At 38.9% G+C, this 20,484-nt stretch overlaps 1 protein-coding gene across 34 annotated transcripts in view; it reads left to right on the plus strand.

The window, feature by feature from the left end:
• Nucleotides 1-20,484, plus strand: part of UBAP2 (ubiquitin associated protein 2) — a 224,130-nt gene that overhangs the window by 24,250 nt on the left and 179,396 nt on the right. For 20 of the 34 annotated variants that reach the window (XM_088156698.1, XM_088156708.1, XM_088156716.1 and 17 more), the window contains exons 3-8: nucleotides 1,849-1,926; nucleotides 3,512-3,622; nucleotides 7,413-7,566; nucleotides 9,258-9,335; nucleotides 18,921-18,975; nucleotides 20,132-20,235. In XM_088156698.1, the coding sequence (XP_088012824.1) occupies nucleotides 1,849-1,926; nucleotides 3,512-3,622; nucleotides 7,413-7,566; nucleotides 9,258-9,335; nucleotides 18,921-18,975; nucleotides 20,132-20,235 (580 nt within the window). Of the gene's footprint in view, nucleotides 1-1,848; nucleotides 1,927-3,511; nucleotides 3,623-7,412; nucleotides 7,567-7,598; nucleotides 7,711-7,936; nucleotides 8,062-9,257; nucleotides 9,336-18,920; nucleotides 18,976-20,131; nucleotides 20,236-20,484 lie in introns of those variants that run through there. The other 14 variants (XM_088156719.1, XM_088156725.1, XM_088156722.1 and 11 more) reach the window with 3 other exon arrangements.

Here is a 20,484-nt window from a genome sequence, read left to right on the forward strand (position 1 = left end):
TGTTATTGTTTCTTTCCTTCTGAATCTTCAATTCCATCTGGGTGTAATCCACTGGCATAAATATGAGTGGTATTGCATCTACAAGTTTCTAAGCTCTTTGCTTACACAGGAAAGCTGAAGATGCTGTCACGCATTTGTAATTCTTTTATAATTGTTATGTCATTGTCTTCTAACGTGGGCTTGAAGAAAACATTTGTTTACAGAAAAAATAAATTTTGGTGGATTCTTGATTTTTGGTAAAATATGCCATCATGTCTCTACAGAAGTTATATTGTCTGAATGTTTTTGCTCTGGATATCTTCAAAGAAAATCTCTTCACTTGTTTAAAAGCTGCAGTGTGCCTATGGAGGCTGTAATCAGAATGAGAAGATAGACCAACAAGACTTAAATTCCTGAAACCAGCAGACATTTTGGTTCTGCTGTCTGCTGAGCTCTCAGCAGTTGTCACCAAGAGCAAACTCCTTTACTCAGAGCACCACACTGACAGGGTGGCTTCTGTGGTAGGTGGAACTGGGGAGTTCTCGAGCAGGACCTCCCCGTTACCCAGTGGAGTGACATACCAGGCGCTGAAAAGGTGAAGTAACTCAAAGTATGTAACTGTGTTACAAATGCTGATTCTCTTGGAGCATTGTCGCTGAGCACAGATGTCACTTTCCTCAACGAACTGTCACAGCTGCAGTAACTTTTCAGCAAATAAGCAGCTGGTGGTGTACGTTGGAGTAATTTATAGACTCTTCTCAGCGTTTATGCTTGGTGACCCCCTCTAGAGCTTCCATTTGTGATAAACTCCAGAAGCTAAACAGTCTGATCCTGATTAGGTCTGACCTTGTAAGGCACAGAATTTCATGTGTGTATCTTGTTTTTGTGGATGGCAAGTGATGAGATTCAGTCAGCTGCCTAGGGTGAATCCTTTCTGTCAAAAATGCCAGTGGATGAGCTGATTTTAGTCGATAAAGAAGAACTCTGCAGTCTCAGCAGCAGCATCGTGGGTCCTAGCTCTCTTCAGTATCAGCTTTCTCTAAATGCAACAGTAGCCTCTTCTCTTTGAGCAGAAGTCAAATGAGGTCTAGGATGTTGTAGTACACTCTGTTATTTAGTATTTTCTTGGAAGTGCAGTTCATAAGCTGCAGATGCCACACTATGATGTGTGTGATGTGACATCGGTGTTACAGTTTTTTTTCTCTCAGGGGCAACCACAGTGTCTTTGGATTTATCATACTTGACTTCATCTCTTTCAGTCTCTCAGCTTTTGTGCAAGTTGCCAGTGTGCATTTTTGTCCAGAAATGTTGCAGAAGCACCAGATACTTCATCAATAGCAAGTTCCTTTAGCAGTTTTCAGAGACCAGTATTTGCTTGTTAAAAAAACAAAACAGTGCAGCTGTTCATGGGCAAAGTCTTGAGACATGACTCAAGTCTTTTTCAGTGCTCATAAAACTACAGAGTCAGGTATTTTTTGGGAGAGCTGTGGCTTGTTACAATAAAACTCTTAACTCTGGAGTAGTAGATCCTAAATAAAATTAAAAGCATTAATGCTAAAACTCAGTCTTCCCTGGTCCTTTTGTATTACTATGTGGTGGTCTTTCAGTGTGGTGACCTTCAACTGTCTTTCAAATAGATTGGAATGTGTTGAAATTGCTTCTACCCCAAATAGAATATCCCAACATTTAAAACTATAAATAGAATAGAAAATATATTGATCCTTTCCCCATGGTATCTCTGTGCTTGTTGTACATGTTCTTTTTGAGAACCCATTGGAAAAAAACAGGGACACTGCTTAAAAAGCAGGGTATACGTCTTAAAGATATAGTTAATTTTTGTGTACTTTATTAGATATTATCTTTTTTCAGGCAACAGCAGAACAGATTCGCCTCGCTCAGATGATCTACGATAAGAATGATGCAGATTTTGAAGACAAAGTGAAACAAGTATGTTTCTTATGGTACACGGTTTTTTGCCCCACAATAAAATGCTCTAGAGCTGGCTTACATTTTGGAGCAAGAGCATGTTTCTAGGTTAGATAAACTTTTTTCAGAAGGATGTAAGTTTAACTAGGAAAAGGTGCTCTTATAGTGCACTGTAAAGTCTGTTTACTAGAAATTTTATAGTAATACAGCTCGGACTGTATAGTTATATCAGTGCATTTTCCTTTGTAACCCATAAGCCAAAACTCATTTGTGCTGATATATCTTCCTCAGTGTATCTCTAGTATTGTCCTGATGATTAATGATTATCAGAATAAAGAATGCATTCAGCTTGTCCACGTGTACATGCACATGAGAAAAACATCACCTGTGTAAATTGAGTTTGCTAGTATCTTGGGAGTTTTTCAGGAAAAGTGAAAGTCTAATGGTAGCTTACAGGTGAATCAAGGTGTTTTTTTTAAAAAAATAAATAATCTGACCTCACAGATCTGTGTATGCTTTAAAATGATAGAATTACAGTGTATAAATGAAATCTCACACCTTTTCCTCTACCGTGGTGTTGGGTACTAGATAATCAAGCTTTCTTTACGTAATTACAGCTGAGACCATTAGTTCAAGCAGTCCTGACAATATGTGTTTCTGTTCTGTTGTGCCTATTGCTCATTTTGTCCTAGGGAATGCATCACAGCTCATGAAGAACCTAGGAGTATACTCAGGAGGGAAGAGTTAGCTTGAATGCATAAATGCAGCAAAGGATCAGATTTCTTGGTTTCTTTTAATCTCTAAAACTTCCTATAAAGCATTATTAGATGGTTTTTGTTGTTATTGTTACAAACTAGTTCTGTTGCTGTGCCAAAAATGAAATCTTTGTGAAGCCAGATAACCCTCATAAATAGTGCTTGTAGCTGTGCTGGTGGAAAGGAGATGAATTAAGTTTTGCATAAAATACGTTTTACCTTCTGCATATGTCTCTTGAGCTCATGTAGGTTTTGTTATTTTGGATGAAGTTGTTGAACACCCCATGACAGATTTTTTCTGTCCCATGCTCTTCAGGATATACACCATGAGTGAAAGGAGTGTAATTCACAGCTAGGTCTTCTTAATGAGCTTCTGACTCTGTGGCCTTATGCTGAAATGGATCAAGGGAGCTAGTCTGTCTGAAAAATAATGTATTTCTTAATCTGGATGGTTTTCTGGGTGGGTCTGTTCTCTGCCATGTCTTGCTATATATCTTTTCTCATACTGGGATAAAGAGGGGCAAGTTTGGTGGAGAAGGAGATAGGATAATACTGAAACTATTGTGGTCCATTACATCTTTATGCTCATATTTCTGTATGTGGCAGCATTTGCTGCAAGCATACAGAACAAAATAAATATGAAAGAGTACTTCCTGGGTTACCAGTTAATTTCTGCTTCTTCCTCTCTTGTCTGAATCCTGAGCAGATCTGTAAAATGCAGATTATTTTATTCAGGATATTAATTTACTCTGACATGGTATTTATGCACTTGGTTATAATTTGTGGTCGTACTAGCTCTTACTTTCTTATGGTAATTTAGTTATTTTAACATTACTAACTTTTACTGACAGCTTATGGAAGTGACGGGGAAAAACCAGGATGAATGCATAGTGGCACTACATGATTGTAATGGGGATGTGAACAGAGCAATCAACATACTGCTGGAAGGAAGTTCAGACACGGTAAGGTTTTATTTCTATGTTTAACTACTCCTTCTGTTTGCTATGTTTTTCGGCTTCTGGCAGGACATTGGAAAAGTCATGTTTTGGAAGCTCTCAATTTCCATATCTCAATTCAATTTCTTTTGGAGGAAATGGAAACTGAAGCAGCTTCTCTACTGCATGCATACCTTGAAGAAGGCTGAATCTGGAAAATGTTGTGGGTGTTCAGCTGGTCTACTGCAGAGCTCCTATGCTTTCATTTATATACAGCAATTTTAACTCTGCAGCAGAACTCAGTGCTTCGTCAGATACAGGCCTGTTTCTTGCTGCAGGTTCTGTAACATAGACCTTCCACAATTCTGAGACCTGAGACCATCACAAAGGTCAATCTTTGTAAATGTAAGGGCAGACAGATTTTTTAAGTCATGCAAGTTCTGTAGGTGTTGGTTGCTGGTATTGAAGCTGGAGGTAGTGTCCACATCTGCAAGTTGCATTGATAATTCTACTTATGGCTGGGAAGGATGCAGCAAGTAGTTGCTCCTTTAACTGTGTTGCTCATTTGCTTGACTTAATTGAGAAACAGGAAGAGGAGACTAAACTATGTGTATACAACAACAAATAACATTGCTTAAAAAGTTGCACAGTGAAATTTTTCATCCCGAGAGATACTAAGAAAAAATATTTTACTGCAGTTGAAGTTTTTGTTGGACGGATTTCTTACAATTTGTCCTTAAATTAGATTCTATCTCATCCAAGTTGGAAAAGTAACCTGGATTTCCGTTCTCCGTTCTTGGTGCTGAACACTCAGTATTTCCTGTGATTTGTCAGGATGTGTACTCTGGCTTACTGTTAATGAGGAAACTCACCCCTCACACACCCTAAATCTGGGACACACACTCTTCTGACTGAGGGGACTTTCTTTTCTATCCCCTTCTCATTTTTTATCAGAGTTGAGGTCTTCTAAACACAGAAGTATATGATACTGACAAGCTGGGAGCAGAAGACAGCATTTTGCCTTAATTAAATCTGTCTGGGTAATGTGCTGTGTTCTCTCATACTTCTCGTGTTTGCCATTTTTTAGTTGAAAGTAGTTTTCTCGTTGATAGAGAATATTAAATCCTTTCTTACTTTAGTAATTTGTTGTAACTGGTCATGACATGGAAAAAGCTTTCTCAACTCATTTATCAACTACAAGTGATACTGATATGTTCTGTTCTTTTGACAAGTCCTTCTTAACCCACTGCTCTTGTAGACAAAATGCAACTTAGAAACAATTACAGAGAACTTGAAGGAGTCAAGGAGGAAGGAGTATTAATTGATGGGTGTGAGGAAATTTATTCTTTTTCCTCCAGTTGGAAGGATTTTTTTTTAATGCCATTATACTTGAGAACAGTTTAACCATAGATTTGATGAGAAGCTGTAACCTGAGGTACTACAAATTCTGAATGCAGGTTTCCGAATCTCTTTTTCTAGTCTCATTGTTTTGATGCACTTGAGTTTTTTTTAAACTTCATTTGGAAGATCTGTCCATTGAACTGAAGGACTTAGAAGAGCAAGGAGTAATAGCTAAAATGTGTATTTATAGTTTATTTGGCATTCAGCCAGTTTTGTCTTAGTCTTTTTTCATTTGCTTTTGGGGTTTAAAGCTGTGATCTACAAGCTGTGTGTGACTTAGTCTCTGTAAAGACTCTTTTTTGCGGCAGTTTTAGCAGTCTGGCTTGGAGTAGAGACTTGTGAATGAGTAGAGAAGGATGTGGTTTTTTGCCTAGGACTTCTTACAACCATTTTATGCTCAGCTGTGTTTTTACTTACTAAACCTTTGAAGATAGAAAAAAAGAGACCTTTCAGATTTTTATTCCTTCCATGTAAGAACAGGCCAACAAGAATTACTCTGTTACAAGATTTTCAAAGGTCAGGCCCACTACTGTCATTTGGGTTCCCTCAGGCATTGTAAGCTGAAATTGTAATCAGTTACCTCCCTTACAAAGAGAGACAACTTCAGTAGTTTGTGATGGATCCCCATGCTCAGAGGTAGCACCATCCTCTATCTTAAAGGACATGACTCAAGGCATATCTCAAGGCTTTCCTCAAAATTTTATTCTGGGAATGCATGGATCTGATGCTTTCATAGTCATCTTTTTACTGATCCTTCCTAAGTTTTTTTAAATCTCACTCAAGATAGCCTGCTTCCTCTTCAGCTTTACAGCCTTACCCAGTTTTGGGTGTTTCCTGAAATGGTCAAAGACGTTTTGGCACCAAGCCCGTTAGTGCATTCTGAACTCTACAAGCTTGGCTTTTCAGTTGTCAGTGCAGGTATTTTTCCTCCTGTGAGGTGTGTGAAACTCTTGGTGTGTTTAAATGTAGTTACACTGGCTGTGGTAGGTGAAGCCGTATGTTATTTACTGGGGGAAGCAGCTTTCTGCTGTGAGGTGGTGGTGGTGCATCTCCTTAGTTTTGTACCTCTGATCAGCAGTGGCTGGGCTTCACCAAAGTTGGTTTAGTCTTCTGTACTGGAGATGGAACTGAAAAGTGATATCAGCCTTCTTGGCATGCCATGCCAAAAAATGAGAGAGTAACCGTACTCTTTTTTCTTATTCTCTCAAAGAAGACACTGTAGTACTGAGTTTATGAGCTGCTTTGTTACCTGCTTTTTTCATAGCACTGGCTTCCTAGGCAGCTTGAACTAGCTGGTCATGGCCTGGCTCTTCAGGGCTGCTGAGTTGCTGTTGGTGTAATTGAGAAATAAGACAGCACTTAAAATTACTGATAGACAACCCTTTTTGTTTGATGCAGGTGCCTGTCAGATGTCATACTTCAGTGCTTCCCAACAATTTGTATGTGCAAATATTCTGATATTAAGTATCTTACCTGAGCTGTAAGCCCCTAGAAATGGGGACATACATGTAAACATCTCTGCCATCTTAATGGTTTGCAAATAATAACCTTTTCTTCTTGCTTGCTTTGCAGCTATGGCTCAATAGACTAACCATGCAATTGCATAATATGAGTTGCTGAGCTATTCTTCGCCAGAGTTTTAGTAATTTTATTTTCAACTCCTACAAATACTCCTGTGGAGCTGATACCATCTTTGAATTTATTTTAAAGATTGAGTTGAATTTTAAAACAGGAGCCTAATGGGACCTTGATCCCATGTCTTACTTAGACATAGCTTTTCCTGTGTTTTACTATGTTTGATCATCTGTAGCTGTTACGAGTGGATGGTCTGGCTTATCAGTTTTTTCAAGCTGTTGTTTTGCCATTCTGTCTTTTGGGGCTTAAATTCTAGTATGCCTGGATGAAAGCTTTTCTTTTCTGTTTGGGTTTCTTCCTTTCTTCCATTTTTTGGTCCCCCCCCGCCTTAGGCTGGATATTTATTCTCATCAATCTTTTGTTCAATGATACTTACAAGGGGCTTTTTTTTTTTTTTTTCCCCCTGGGAGAAAAAGATAGCTTTGTTCATGCTCCCTTACTAGATTTATGGATATATTTGAGAGGAAAACTGTTGCTTGCTTTGCAGATAGTCTGTGTTACAATAGTATCCAGTTGTTCTTAAACTAGTAAAAGTCCTTTTTAGCCAGAAATATTTGGGATTCTCATATTCCCTAAGACAATCAAATTTTAAAAAATGTTTTTCTCATCTCTTTGCAAAAATACAGCCTGTGTTTCCATTTATATCAGTGTAGTTTGCATATGTATTATGCAAATATCTGGGGTTTTTCCATGAGCTGGAGGAGTGTGGGATGGAAAGTGTGCATTGAGAGGTATCTTGTCCTTTTTAACTTTTGTATCTAATTCTATTCTACCCAAATAGACTTCTTGGGAGACTGTAGGGGGAAAGAAGAAAAGTCTTGGAAAGGAAGGTTCAGAAAACAAAGAGAACAGAGAGAAACGAGGGGACAGAGAAGTGAGTCGCGGACGGGGAAGTTCCAACAGACGGGGAAGAGGAGGCAGCCGTGGACGAGAGTGTACGTATAGGGATTAATTTTTTAAAGATTGAGACGCTTTTCTTGCAGCTGGAACTCACTGAGCTAAGAGCAAGTGCTTAATGGAGCAAAGTCCGTCCAACTATAGCTCAGCGTTGAAGGGATCGTAACTTGTTTATGCCACAGGTATGCTTGATCTGCCTATATGACTTGGTTTTGGGATGGTTTGTACTTGTTCGGAGACACTCAATTTAAAATAAGTCTTTGCTCTTGTTCGATGAATTGATCTTGTACAAATAGCTGTTCTTCATGTAAGTTTTAGAATTGACTCTTTGTAAGAGTGCTTGGGAGCAAGTATGTCGCTGCACAGCTGATACACTTTTTTGTTTCTTTTAATGAAAAAATTATCCAGCTTTGACTCCATCTCCTTTTATGAGTGGGAGAACCTGAAGATGTTCTCATCTTCTCATAAGGGGAATGAAAACACTGGGATGATTATTAATCTCTAAATATATTTCTCACATAAATCAACCAAAGGTGAGTTTCTGCAACAGAGAAAATTCATTGTTAGTTGAAACATTTAAAGCTTTGCTACAGTTGCAATAATACATTGTACAAAGGCAAACCGATGTTTCCAAGTTAGAGTCACAATAGATTGTGATCGGATACATGTTTCTTTTTTAAGCCATGTTTTGTCAGCATTCTCAAATATGTGCGGATTGTCTGTAATGGCTGTTTGCCATGCTGATAGATGAGAAAATAAATCAGAATAGATACAATATGTTTAGCTTTCCACTTATAAGCAGGAAAAATATTTTCAATATTAGCCAACTCATCTTATTCATAATTGGAAGATATTCAACTATTTTGCCAGTATAGACGTGAATTTTTGTAGGACAAAGTCAAGATTTAAAAATATTAATAAAATGTGGAACTAGATTTAGAAAAGCATAAGTTAGATCCATCAAAATGAAAGCAAAGTGCAATTTTTTTTTACCAGAGAGTGATGCTGCTTGTCTCTTTTTGTAAATTGGAATTAATGACATTTCAGATGGTTACCAAATCTTGGTATTTTCTTTCCAGCTTTATGTCCGAGTATTGTTGATTTTATTGTTGCCATTAAGAGAAATGCAGTACAAAGTCTCAGCAATGGGTGTTTTAAGAGATCAGTTTTGTTCTTTTTTTCCCTCCTTCAAGTAGCCAGCCATTTCAAAGCACCTTATCTGAGTTTCCCGCAAAACAGTTAGGTTGCAGAGCTTTTCTAGTGACTTACCTTCACCCAGTCATCATCCCTGTGCTTTAAATACAAAGGAGAAATCTGTTTCAATGCTTGTACAGGGATGCAGTTGTGAGCAGACAGGAGAAGAGTTAGTGTTACTGGTTATCTTTTATTTTTTCATTGTTGTCAACCAGTGTATTGTCTAGGAAACACAGAATGAGGCAGCTGTATTTCCTATCTCATTAAATAGTGTAGGCTATGCAAAACATGGTACTTGTAGAGGTTTGTCTCCTGAGGGACTTTTCCTTCTTATATTTTGCTTCCTAATTGTCCAGTACAAGGGAAACATAACTTACTTCTAGTGAGGCCTCAAAGAAGAGAGGTGATTGAGATCTGTTGACCAGTTCACTTGAAAATTTTGCCTTTTGTTTTGAGGGATTCAGGTTAAGCAAATGGCTGTATTGTCTCATATATGAGTCTCTAAAGCTTCTCTTAAGCTGTCCTCTCTCTGCAGTTAGAGCTGAAGAGAATGGAGTGGACAACAATCAAGGAGACAGGCCTTCAGACCGTGGGAAACGTGGCCGTGGGAGAGGTGAGATGGTGGCATTGGTGTGGGACTGGCACTGCTTTCATGTCCCATTTGTTTCTTTAAAAGCTACTTCTTTAAGCATTTTTTGTTTATCCTTTGATTCCATACACACTTCAGCCACCTTGTACTGGGGTACATTCCACTCCCTTACCCTTTATAATTTCTTCATCTTGGAGCAACTTAAAAAAAATTGACAGAGATCATTTCTATGGTAATTTCCTGTGTGGAAGGCTGCTGTGCACTAGCTTTGGAGAGCTGTTTTCCCAGACTGACTCATGCCAACCTCCTGTGAGTGGGAGTGTAGTGTGCAGGGTTCCTCAGAATGTACTTTGGCAGCAGGAGAGCAAAAGATTCCATCTGTATGGCTCTTGGGGAAGGATTTGATGTATACTTGTACCATTTCTTGGGGATGGCTCTGGTTGTCAGGCTTGCCTTCTGCATTTGGTAGCCAATCAGAGGAAGAGCAAGCCACCTTAGAGACGTTTTGCTGTGAAAAGGAATTTGGCATGGGAAAGTTGATACCAACTGTGGAGCAGGAATACCATAGAGTCTTAGGTACAGCTCCAATCCTGTTCTATGGAAGAGATGAGATGATGGACTGGATGTGGAATCAAGTGATGTGTATTCAGTTTGGATTTTCACCAGTTGAGTGGAAAGAAGCTTGTTTTTTCTTCAAGTCAGAGGAATTAAAATGAGTAACCCCTCTATGGTGCAGATTATGGGTGGATGAGGGTATTAAATAAATCAAATTGTCAATATATTTAGCAGAATTAATGTAGTAAGTAGGTAATACCTGACTCAAGAAAAATTCTGCCTTCAAAGGACTTCTTTCTCTTGGGAATGTCGGGTAACAAGGCATTCAGAGATAGACGCATCCAACTTCATTGTCTCCAGATCTGCATCTTGAAGATGTGCAAAGATGCAAAGAAGTAACTTCCAAAGGTTTGCGTGCAGGAGTGCCTATGAATTAGCAAACACGTAATGATGTGTGCAGAGAAGTAGCTCTGCAGGGCAGGGTGTGGTACAGTTCTCAGCTACAGTTATTGGTCTGTTACCAGTTTACACTTTCAGGAGATAGAATGTAAGTCTTGCAGTTATTAATTTTATAAAATAATCCTTTATATTCAAATAAAAGTATAAAAGTACGACTTTTAGAAAATGGTTCAGTGAAACTTGAGATTAATTTCAAATGCCATGTATTTTTGCTTTAGCCTTACAAACCATACACTGCTTTTGTTGTCAAAACTGTGGCTTTCTAGATGAATGTTGTATATCTCAAAGTTCATAATCAGATCAAACTGACCTGTCCAATTGAAAAAATAGAAACTTCAAAGAGTTTCTGTTCATTGGTTTCATGTAGATAGTATTATTATATATTTCTACCAAATATTTTATACTGTAATGTGAGCAAAATATATTAATGAAGTGTCTGTGGTAAACCTGTTAGCCACCTACAGGATCATTGTATTACAAGTGTGTGTATGGCAGGAAATACCTGATTAATTTTACAGTGCAAACCCTTGAAGTCTGCAGGGCGTTTTAGAAATCTGTGTAATTCAGTTCTTATCATTTCAGGGGTAAGTGACGTTCCTTCTTTGAATATTAGTAGAAATAATAAAAAGCTTCCTGCCATGTCATTCTGTAGTCTTCCTTTTCTGTTACACAGAATAGTCAAATGAGAGGTAACATATTGCTGGTAATCACCACAGAAGCTGGTTTTAGAAATATTTCACACAGTGTGTGTGTATAGAAATCTAGGCACTGGATATGAAATAAGAGGTCATCTCATTATCCAAGCAACACACTGTCTCTCTATTTTAAGCTACCTTCTCAGGCAGGAGTTATTACTGGCTGCCTTCTAGGAGGTTTGCTGGGCCATCATATGTATTACTGCTTCACTGTACAAAAATGTAATTTTAAGAAATGATAAGCAACTGAAAATAGCAAAAATGGGATTGACACAGAGCTGATAATGTGCTGTTTACTGAGGGGGAAAAACCCTGATACTGAGTATTTGATATTCGGTGTGTAAGGCCCTGGCTTTATCTGGCAGTAGGTCTTGCATTAATGACTGTGTCACGTTCCTTGTAACTCCATAGGGTAGTAGTAAATCGAGTGCAATCACTACTGTGTGCTGGTATTTAGGGTGTTAGGGAGTTGAAGCGTACATGAATTATTGACTGAACAGAATGCAAATATGTATCACAGCATGTGTAACCAGACACATTTCAGCTCTAATTGCTTTCAGCTAAATCTTTGCTTGTTAGACTAAGGGTGTAAACTTTGTATTGAAGTCAGGAAATACCTTGTTTTAAGATGCCTTCTCATCTGTACTTCTTTTCCGAATCAAATTTCTTGTGTGAGCTTAATTTAAATGTAAGAAATACTGTAATAGTGATGAGCAGTAGTTGCATCAAAGTGATTATATTTGTCAGTATAGCAAGGACTTGCAACTGTCTAGAATACAATTTCCTGAAGAAATTATGGAGGCAGATGGGTATGTCTTTAGGATTGTCAGCTATAGTAACATTTTCTCATTTGTGTTTTAATCAGCTACAGTGATGTTTACAAATTGACAAACTTTACAAACGCGGGTTGTTTTTATGCTGCTGGTTTTTAGTGTTCTTACATCTTCAATTCTAAATGCCGGGCTGATTCTCCCAGTTCCTCTACTTCATATTGAAAAGGATGCAGAAAAAAAGCAATATAGAGCTAGAAAAGGCTTTTGAAGGTACTGGGAAGTCTGTAGCTGTGGGGTGTGAGGAGCAAGTAGCGTAGTATTTTTCTGCTTGTGAGAGAGGACTGAGTAGGTGTGTGGTAGATACCTGTTAAACTTCTGTGGGGGCATCAATTGATCATGCCAAGCAAGTATGCAAAAGAGAGAGTATTAAATGAGATGGGCATCTTACAGCTTCAAGATTAATGTAAGGAGTTGGTTCTTCCTACGTGTAGTGAACTGAACCTGAGGAACTCCTTTCAGTAAGATGATGTGGTGCAGAAAATGTACGCATAACAAGACTTGGCAATTTCATCCTTAACAAGAACCACAGGCAAGAAAAAGAAAAACCACTAAAGATTTTGTTGTATGTAAATTACCTTTGACTAACTAAGTCAAAGCCACAGATAGTTGAAGACCAGGAAAGCATCTAAAGAAACTGCACTGTGGTTTCAGTTCATGTGCTCTTCCCTAGATATCTAATTGACCATAGTTTATAAAGGAATAACAGGTAGGTGGTCTTTTGGATTTGATTCAGCACAGAAATTGTTATGGACTCATGTATAGTAATTCTGCTGGTTTGCAAAGACAAGACAGATTTGTTGCTTGCACTTCTGTTTATCTCTTTACTTCATTATTCTGAAGCAACATGAGCATGCCATATATGTGGGTTCTGCCAGGATTTTTTTTTTCTATGAAATAGATAGAAAAATGAAAGGAAAATGTGCTATGTTTTAATTCCAACTTTTGTTTTGTCTGCTGGCTGTCTAGGAAAATAAAATGGCTTATCCTTTTCATAGATACCTTATTATAGTCCAGTTTGTATTTTTTTATCTGTTTTCATTGTTTTTAACGTAAGAAGTATGCTGTCCTTAAACAAATTGAGTTTCTGTATCCAGAATTGCATGTATAAACATTCCCTTGGTTTAAAAGCTTAGCTCAGTTGGCAGGGTATATCTTGGATTCTGTTTGCAAGAACTAAGGAGGATGTTTTTTTCTAAAACATGAATGTGGAGCAGACCTTCTGGAATTCCAAATCTGAGGTTTGTTTAGTTTTGCTGTGGCTCATTTTGTATTAGTTAAGGAACTGTCATTGTGCATTTTTAATTTTTGAGATTATCATAGTTTAGTTGTAACAAGTCACCTGCTTTCTTTTAAGTATAATTTTAGAGTTGAAAGTTTTCAGCATGACTTGTAAAAACGCTTTCTAGAGTAAATGCAGTGTATAAAACTGATGAATTGCTTCTAGCTTTATGGTGACTAATAAAGACAAAAATTATCTGAATTATTAAATCCAACTTGGGTGTTTGTTATTGTAGTATGGAGTACCTAGAATGCAAAGTACTAAACCTCCTTACCTCTTAAGGCTTATAAGCTTGGTTCTACTGGGAGGATGCACTGCTCTGCACTGCCAGAGCAGCGACCAGGGTAATTCAGTTACTGTATAGTCGGAGATAAGCACAAATTTAGAGTGTTGCCTGCCCTTCCAGTCTGCATTTCCTTTTTCTTGCAGCTGTGCTTCAGGCCATTTCTTAACCTTGAAGTAACTTCCTCCAGTTTTAACCCTGAGTGAAAAATCTGAGTTTTGTAATAAAGCACCTGTGTTGCAGTGCATATTTAGTTCTAAAAGTTCAGCAGACTTGATTTTCTGCAGATTAGGTTATTAATTTAAGGGGCTAGTACAGTCTGAGTTGTGCTTATACACAACGTTCTCATGCTGCCATGAAGTGTGCATTTGCTTTGAGGGAAGAAGTGTTGTGATTGTGGAGAGCAATTCTTGCCATGCATGGATGGTACTAGAGTGGAGAATTGATTATGTGATCAGTGTTTTGAATTCCTAGTGGGTTTTAGTGAAAACAAGAAAACTTGCCAGCTCCCTGGGTTAGGTATAAATATTGACCTTTCTAGAATTCATTCAGGAGAAGAAAAATAAAGTAAGGCAGCAGGTGACAGTAGTAGGAGACTCTTCTGAGAGGCACAGAGGCACCCCTTGGGTGACACGTGCTTTCCAGACAGGTGCGTTGCTTACCAGGGGCCCTTATCAGGGATGTCACTGAGGCTACCAGGCTTCTTGCAGTCCACTTACTGTTACTTCCTGCTCTTGTTTTGTGTGGGCACCGGTGGTACAGCCAGGAGCAGTCTGTGTGGCATCACAGAGCCCTGGGTACAGCTGTAAGGCACTCTGGAACAGGTTGTTTTTCCAGGTAGCTTTTTCATCCATCCTCCCTGTCAAAAACAAAGGGGGTTGAAAGAGCCAAATTGTATTTGGAGAATCATTGAGTGTTTATAGGCCTTGTGCCACAGCAGGGGATTTGGCTTCTCAGACCAGGGGACTTGCTTTGGGAAACCTTTGGTTTGGTCTTTAGGGACTAATGGCTTCCATCTGTCAGGGAAGGGGATGAGCATCTTTGGTCATCATGGCTTCATGACGGGCAAGTCGTGCATGACCAGTCTGGTGTCCTTCTGTGATGGAGTGATCACAAGCCAACAAGGAAAGGCTGGCATCATCTGTCTTGGAACTGGTGCTCTTTAATATCTTCGTCACTGACATAGTGAAATTGAGTACGCCCTCAGCAAATTTTCGGGTGATATTAAGCTGAGAAGTGCAGTTGACAAACCTGAAGGATGAGATCTCATCCGAAGGGGCCTGGCTAAGCTTGAGGAGTGAGCCCATGGGAATCTCATGAGGTTTAGCCAGGCCTTTAAGTTCAAGATGTTGGACTCAGGTCAGGGCAATCCCAGGCATAAATACAGACTGGGAGGAAGAACTCCTGGAGAGGAGCCCTTGCAAAGGACTTGAGACTTCTTACAGGTGAAAAGCTGTCATGAGCTGGGAATGTGTGCTTGCAGCCTGGGAAGCAAACTGACTTGTGGGGCTGGTGAGGAATGTGAAGGTCAAGTGCAGCCAGGCCTACAGTGGCTGTGAAATAGTGGAGGTTGAGATCTTAGGGCAGTGATGAGGACACCCAACAAGCTCACTGTCATGGCCTTCGGAAGAGCAGACTTTGGCCTCTTCAAGGATCTGTTTGGTGAAGTGCCATGGGATAGAGCCCCAGAGGGAAGAGGGGCCCGGGAAAGCTTGTTAAGTATTTAAGGATTTCTTCATCCAAGCTTGGGAGCAGTGCATCCCAACCAAAAGAAAGACAAAATTACCCCAACTGCATGGATGAAAAGGAGCTCCTGGACAAACTCAAACACAAAAAGGAAGCCCAGAGAAGGAGGAAGTAAATAAATGTAGCTTGGGAGGAAGAGAGAGGTGAGATGGTCTGAGCAAACAGAGTTCTAGTTGGGAATGCTAAAATTATATTGTTGATGATAAAAGGAAGATAAGGGAAAATGCGGGCTCTCTCTAAGAATTCAGGAGACCTGGCTAACTGGGACATGGAGAAGTCAGAGGTATGTAATGACATTTTTGCCTTGGTCTTTTCCCACACAATTTCCAGCCATATGAATTACAGAAGGTAAAGGCAGAGGCTGGGAGAATGAATAATCATCCACTGTAGGAGAGGACCAGGTTTGAGACACCTTGAGAAATCTGCAGGTGCACATGTCTGTGGGGCCTGACAAGATACATCTGCGGATCCCCAGAGAACTGGAAGAGGAAGTGGCTAGCCACCATCCATCATATTTTGAGTTTACACTGATGAAAAAAAGAGAAGCATAACCTTCATTTTAAAAAGGGAAGGAAGGCAGATCTGGGGAACCAGAGGTCTGGAACTCACATCTGTGCCTGACAAGATCCTGGAGCACATCCTCCTGGAAGCTAAGTTAAGGAACTTGGAAAGTATGAGGTGATAGGTGACAGGCAGACTAACTGTCACAAAAAAAAAAAGAGGCAGGCAACGTGGTTGCTATAGACAGCAGGGTTTTTTGGTGGCTTGGTGTAAAGGTTTTCTGACATTTATCAACTGGGAACTGTTTTGGAGAGCTGATCCAGAACTGAACAAATCCTATTTCCTGGTTATTTGGTGTTCACTCACTGGAAAGTTCAAAACTGTCAGTGCACAAAAGAGCAGAGCTTGTGATTGCTGAAAAAAATAAGACCACAATTGTAGTAGTTCTAAATTAAATGCATTTAAATTACTATGGGATTGCATGCTCAGTATTTGAGTTCCTGCTGTGAATTCTGAAAGCTTCATTTGCTCACTGACTTGTTAGTCACTGCTAAAAAGCATAGTTTGTAGATACCCTCTGGGCATTTGTAGTTGTTTTGTGACTAACTGCGTTAAAAGACTGTACCTTCTGTTTTAAGGCCACTTTGAAGTTTTGACAGCTGAGAGAAGTAGCTTTCTTTGCATGAGAGTTTAAGGATATACTAGTGGTCTGGTTGTGTCAAAGAGAATATTAGCCCTTTCCGCTGGCATATTGCACTAGTGACCATGATGTATGAGATCCTGTGTCTTGAGTTAGGTGATATTGCAGTGGTGAGCATTCACTGTCCCATAACATTTTGTGTGTTTTCTAACTTTGAATTTAGTATTTTGCTTGGTACTTTCTTTTGCCTCCATTAGAAACTTTTTTGGGTTTTTTTGCATTTGTTGATAAAACTTAATTCCAATTTTACAGAAAGCATAGACACAGCATTAAGAAGTTAAAGTAATCCACTTGAAATTCAAGTTCAGGATTATCTTTCAAAGTGATCAGGTATAAAAAGTGCCTTGCTGGCTAGTAGTCTTAAAACTGTGCATAAAACTTCAGTAACAGCATTTTTTGTTTTTTGGAATTTCTGAAACTGCTTATTGATGGTTTTGGTCAGTAGTTTATTGTGCCCATTATGAGAATGTATCTTATGTGTGCCTGGCTTGCTAAAACATCACATTCTCTTTAGTGTGCTAAGGTAGTTCCTTCAGGCTTTTGCACTTGGGATACTGGGGTGACTTACCTCCACTTCTAAAATCTATTTCTTCTTTCATGACAGTTATTTCAGTTATCTCTCTGTACCTGATGTCTGTCTCACTTAAAACTCTTTCTGGTTGACTGTTTTTGTGTTTCACAGCTCCCACTTGGACTTGTACCTCAGGCTGTCAGACAACTGATGATTTTGCTTCTGCACTATTTCCTTAAATGGTATTTAATGGTCTATTGATAGCAATTGAAAGTAATTTTATTACATTACGTTTATTTATTACATTTATGGCCCCTACCCTGTCCCCAGGTCAACTTGTGTAGCTGGTTCTTCTCTTAAAAAAACTTACTGGACAGAAAGGTAATCCAGAGTGCTCTGTTTTTGGCAGAGGACAGCAGTAGATTAGGTAGGCTGAGCAACAAGGTTCAGTGGCAAGTGGGAGGCAGTTGGGTATGGTGGGGTTTGGGGCACTGTTGTTTATGGCAAAGAGCACATGGGCTGGGTGAACAAGTGTGGCAAATGCCAGGTTACAGCAGTGTTGCTTTTTTCCTAACTCTGTCTGCCTTCTCTCCAACCAGTTGTGAAAAGAAAGCAAATAGAGGAAAATAATGCAGAGATAACAGAGCTGGTCAGTTCCAGACTTCAGTTATTCTGTGTTCTTGTCCCAACAAAATACTGTGTGTTGCTGGATGGGAATCTTTCCTCTACTTTGATGCTTCTAAGAAGTCTTGAAAAAGTAGGTCCAGAAATGTCTTTTAACACTTCAACAGTGAACTGGGGCAAGAGGAAGAATTAGTGGTGAGAGCAGGCAACAGAATGTCACTAAAGTAGTGTTAAACTGGTGTTATCTTGTCCTGGAGGTACTGCTCTTGCTCAGTTTGGATGGTCTCCTGAAAGTAAGGAGTAATTCTGATCAAACTTTGAAAAGCCTGTCATAGGTAATTCTGATCTATGGACATCAGTGTTTTGGTGATTTAAGGTTATAATTTGTGTGCTCTGGTGAACTTGCAGTTGCTTGGTGACTTATAATTACCACATAATTTTGTCACTAAAGTAAACATAGTTTTGTTCTCTGAGTGCAGCTCTTGACCTCCTTCTGTTCTTGTAGTCCAAAATAATATTTTTACCCTTCCTCAAAAAAACTTGAACAAACTGGGTAAGCCTTACATAAAACCGCTAAAAAGATGGGGAAGGAACTCATGCAGAAATATATTACATATAAGAAATAGTTGGTAATACTTTTTGTGGACATTTGCTTTGTGTATTCTTGAATAACACAAAAATTTTCTTGCTTTGTTGATGATATACACTGTGCAAAAATTAAGCTATTCACTGTATCAAGAAGCTCATAAACTGAGGCTGGTAATCAAAATTTGTTTAATAAATACTTAATAATAAATACTTGTTTCTGTTAAAGCAAATGAATGTTTTAGTGGATGATAACAAGGAAGTTGAGTTATTTGATTTGGGTATTTTCCTGTCAGCAACTGTGATGAAGGGTGAGGCAGAAGGAATGTGTGATCAGAGATTGGCAAAAGCACTAAAGGGTGGACAGGTGGTCTGAGTCAGAGAAGGAAACAAATGGAGTATTTCAAGTTTTTCCTCACAGCTAAGGAGTAGCAGAGAATTGCTTGACAGACCAGGATACTCAGGGAGGCTGGGATTCTAGATCATCTTAGTCAAGAATGAGACAGTAGAGACAAAATTCTGAACAATGTCTAATAAGTTGGCAATAGCAGTGTTGATGAGTCTTTAGGTAATTTCTTTTAATGGCATTTGGAGCTACTTCATGAGACACGGAGAAGATGGCACATAATTGCAGATCCTGCTGAAATGCGTGGCTTTAGATGAATCAAGGCTTGTTTGAGAGTCTTAGGGAAGCAAAATTTTGTGTGGGAATTTGGGAAGCAAATGATATTTAACTTCAACTATGGTAGTTTTGTTCAACTGCGGCAGTCTTTAACGTGACAGACTAGTGACTGGTGGCTCCTCTGCTGTTGCTGTTAAATGGTATTTTCTCTCCTAGGGTTTGGACGTGGCAGAGGGAGAGGAGCGGGGAGGTTTTCAGCCCAAGGCATGGGGTAAGAAACATGCACAGCACAGATTTTGGCAAGGATCAAACTCAGTGGCAGTATTAATTGACAGTGTTGCCACTGTATGTATGGATATTGCTGTATGTTTGATAAACCAATATGGAAGCAAAAATTGAAAAATCTTAGATGATGAATGGAATAATTTTGTCTTAAATTAGTGTTTCTAACTAAGCACACCTGTAGAATCCTAATGTATGTCTACTCAGTGTTAATATCTCAAACTTGGAGAACCATATCTGCTATCAGTAGCAGCCGCATAGTGCCTTGGCATCTGAAAGTTGTGTGCTACATATAGTCTTAGGTAAATTTTAAACCAGCTTTATTTCAGTGTAATGTAGAATGTGCAATGAACATATATAAAACCTGAAAGTGGCAATTCTAAACTTTCTTCTGTTTTTGAGGTTTCATGCTTTAGCTGTTTGGACTCATATGGACCTTAAAACAGATTCAGAAGTTACTCAGCGGCCTAAAAGTTTGCTCTCAATTTTGTTGGAATACCTTGGTTTATAGAAATGTAGCCTCCACTACTCTCACTCAGAGTTTGCCTTTAATGACACTTCATGCAACATCAGTGATGTCATGATGAACTGGAATCTTGTTCTGCTTCTGTAATAATTCTTCTCGTTCATACTTGCAGATGATGAACTGAAAAGAGATTTTTTCTTCAATAATGCTTCTTCACCTTTTTAGCTGCATCTGTGTATTTCGGCATTGGTGTCAGCAGAGCACTTTGAAATAATCTTAGTGGTGCTCTGAAAGCACATGATACTGGTCACTTATCAGTCAGCCACTGCTGAAAACTTACCAGTTGAGAGAGTCTTACCATTATATGTATAAACGAATACTTTATAACACTGGGAGGAATAGGGATGCTGTTAACTGTTTCTTCAGGAATTTATTTTGTTCAGTTTCTCTACAGGAAGTTTCTCTGCCAGTCTCTTCACTTTTTTCTCTTCTCTTTTCTCCCCTTTTATCTCTGTCTGCTCGTAGAAGAATTTTTTTTTTTGAAACTAAAATCTGTCAAGATAACTTATGTGGAAATCAAGATGTTAAATCTGATACAACTTCAGCTAAAAATTATGACACTTGTGCTCAATGAATGACCCATGTGTTCTCTTCCATTTCTTAACTTTCAAAACTCTAGGACATTTAATCCTGCAGACTATATGGAGTCTTCTGTCACTGATGGCTTTGGGACAAAGTCAGAGATCTGGGAGACTGGTCAGAATGATGCAGATGATGGAACTGGTAAGATGCTTCAAGAAGTGGAAGGATTGGAATGAAGACCTGTAGCAAATTGCAGCTAATATAACGGTTCTGTTAGTATTCAATTAACTTCTGGAAAATTTGTATACGTCTCTTGTGACACAGATATTATGTGATTTTTAACTGCTGCTGATGTGCAGAGCCTGAGTGTCTCTCTGGTGAGAATGAAGGGAGGCATTTTGCAATTCTTTTATTACAGTACTAACAAACCCTTGAAAGACAAAGGAATTT

The sequence above is a fragment of the Sturnus vulgaris genome, chromosome Z, assembly GCF_052056855.1.
Source record: "Sturnus vulgaris isolate bStuVul1 chromosome Z, bStuVul1.hap1, whole genome shotgun sequence".
Taxonomy (NCBI): Eukaryota; Metazoa; Chordata; class Aves; order Passeriformes; family Sturnidae; genus Sturnus; species Sturnus vulgaris.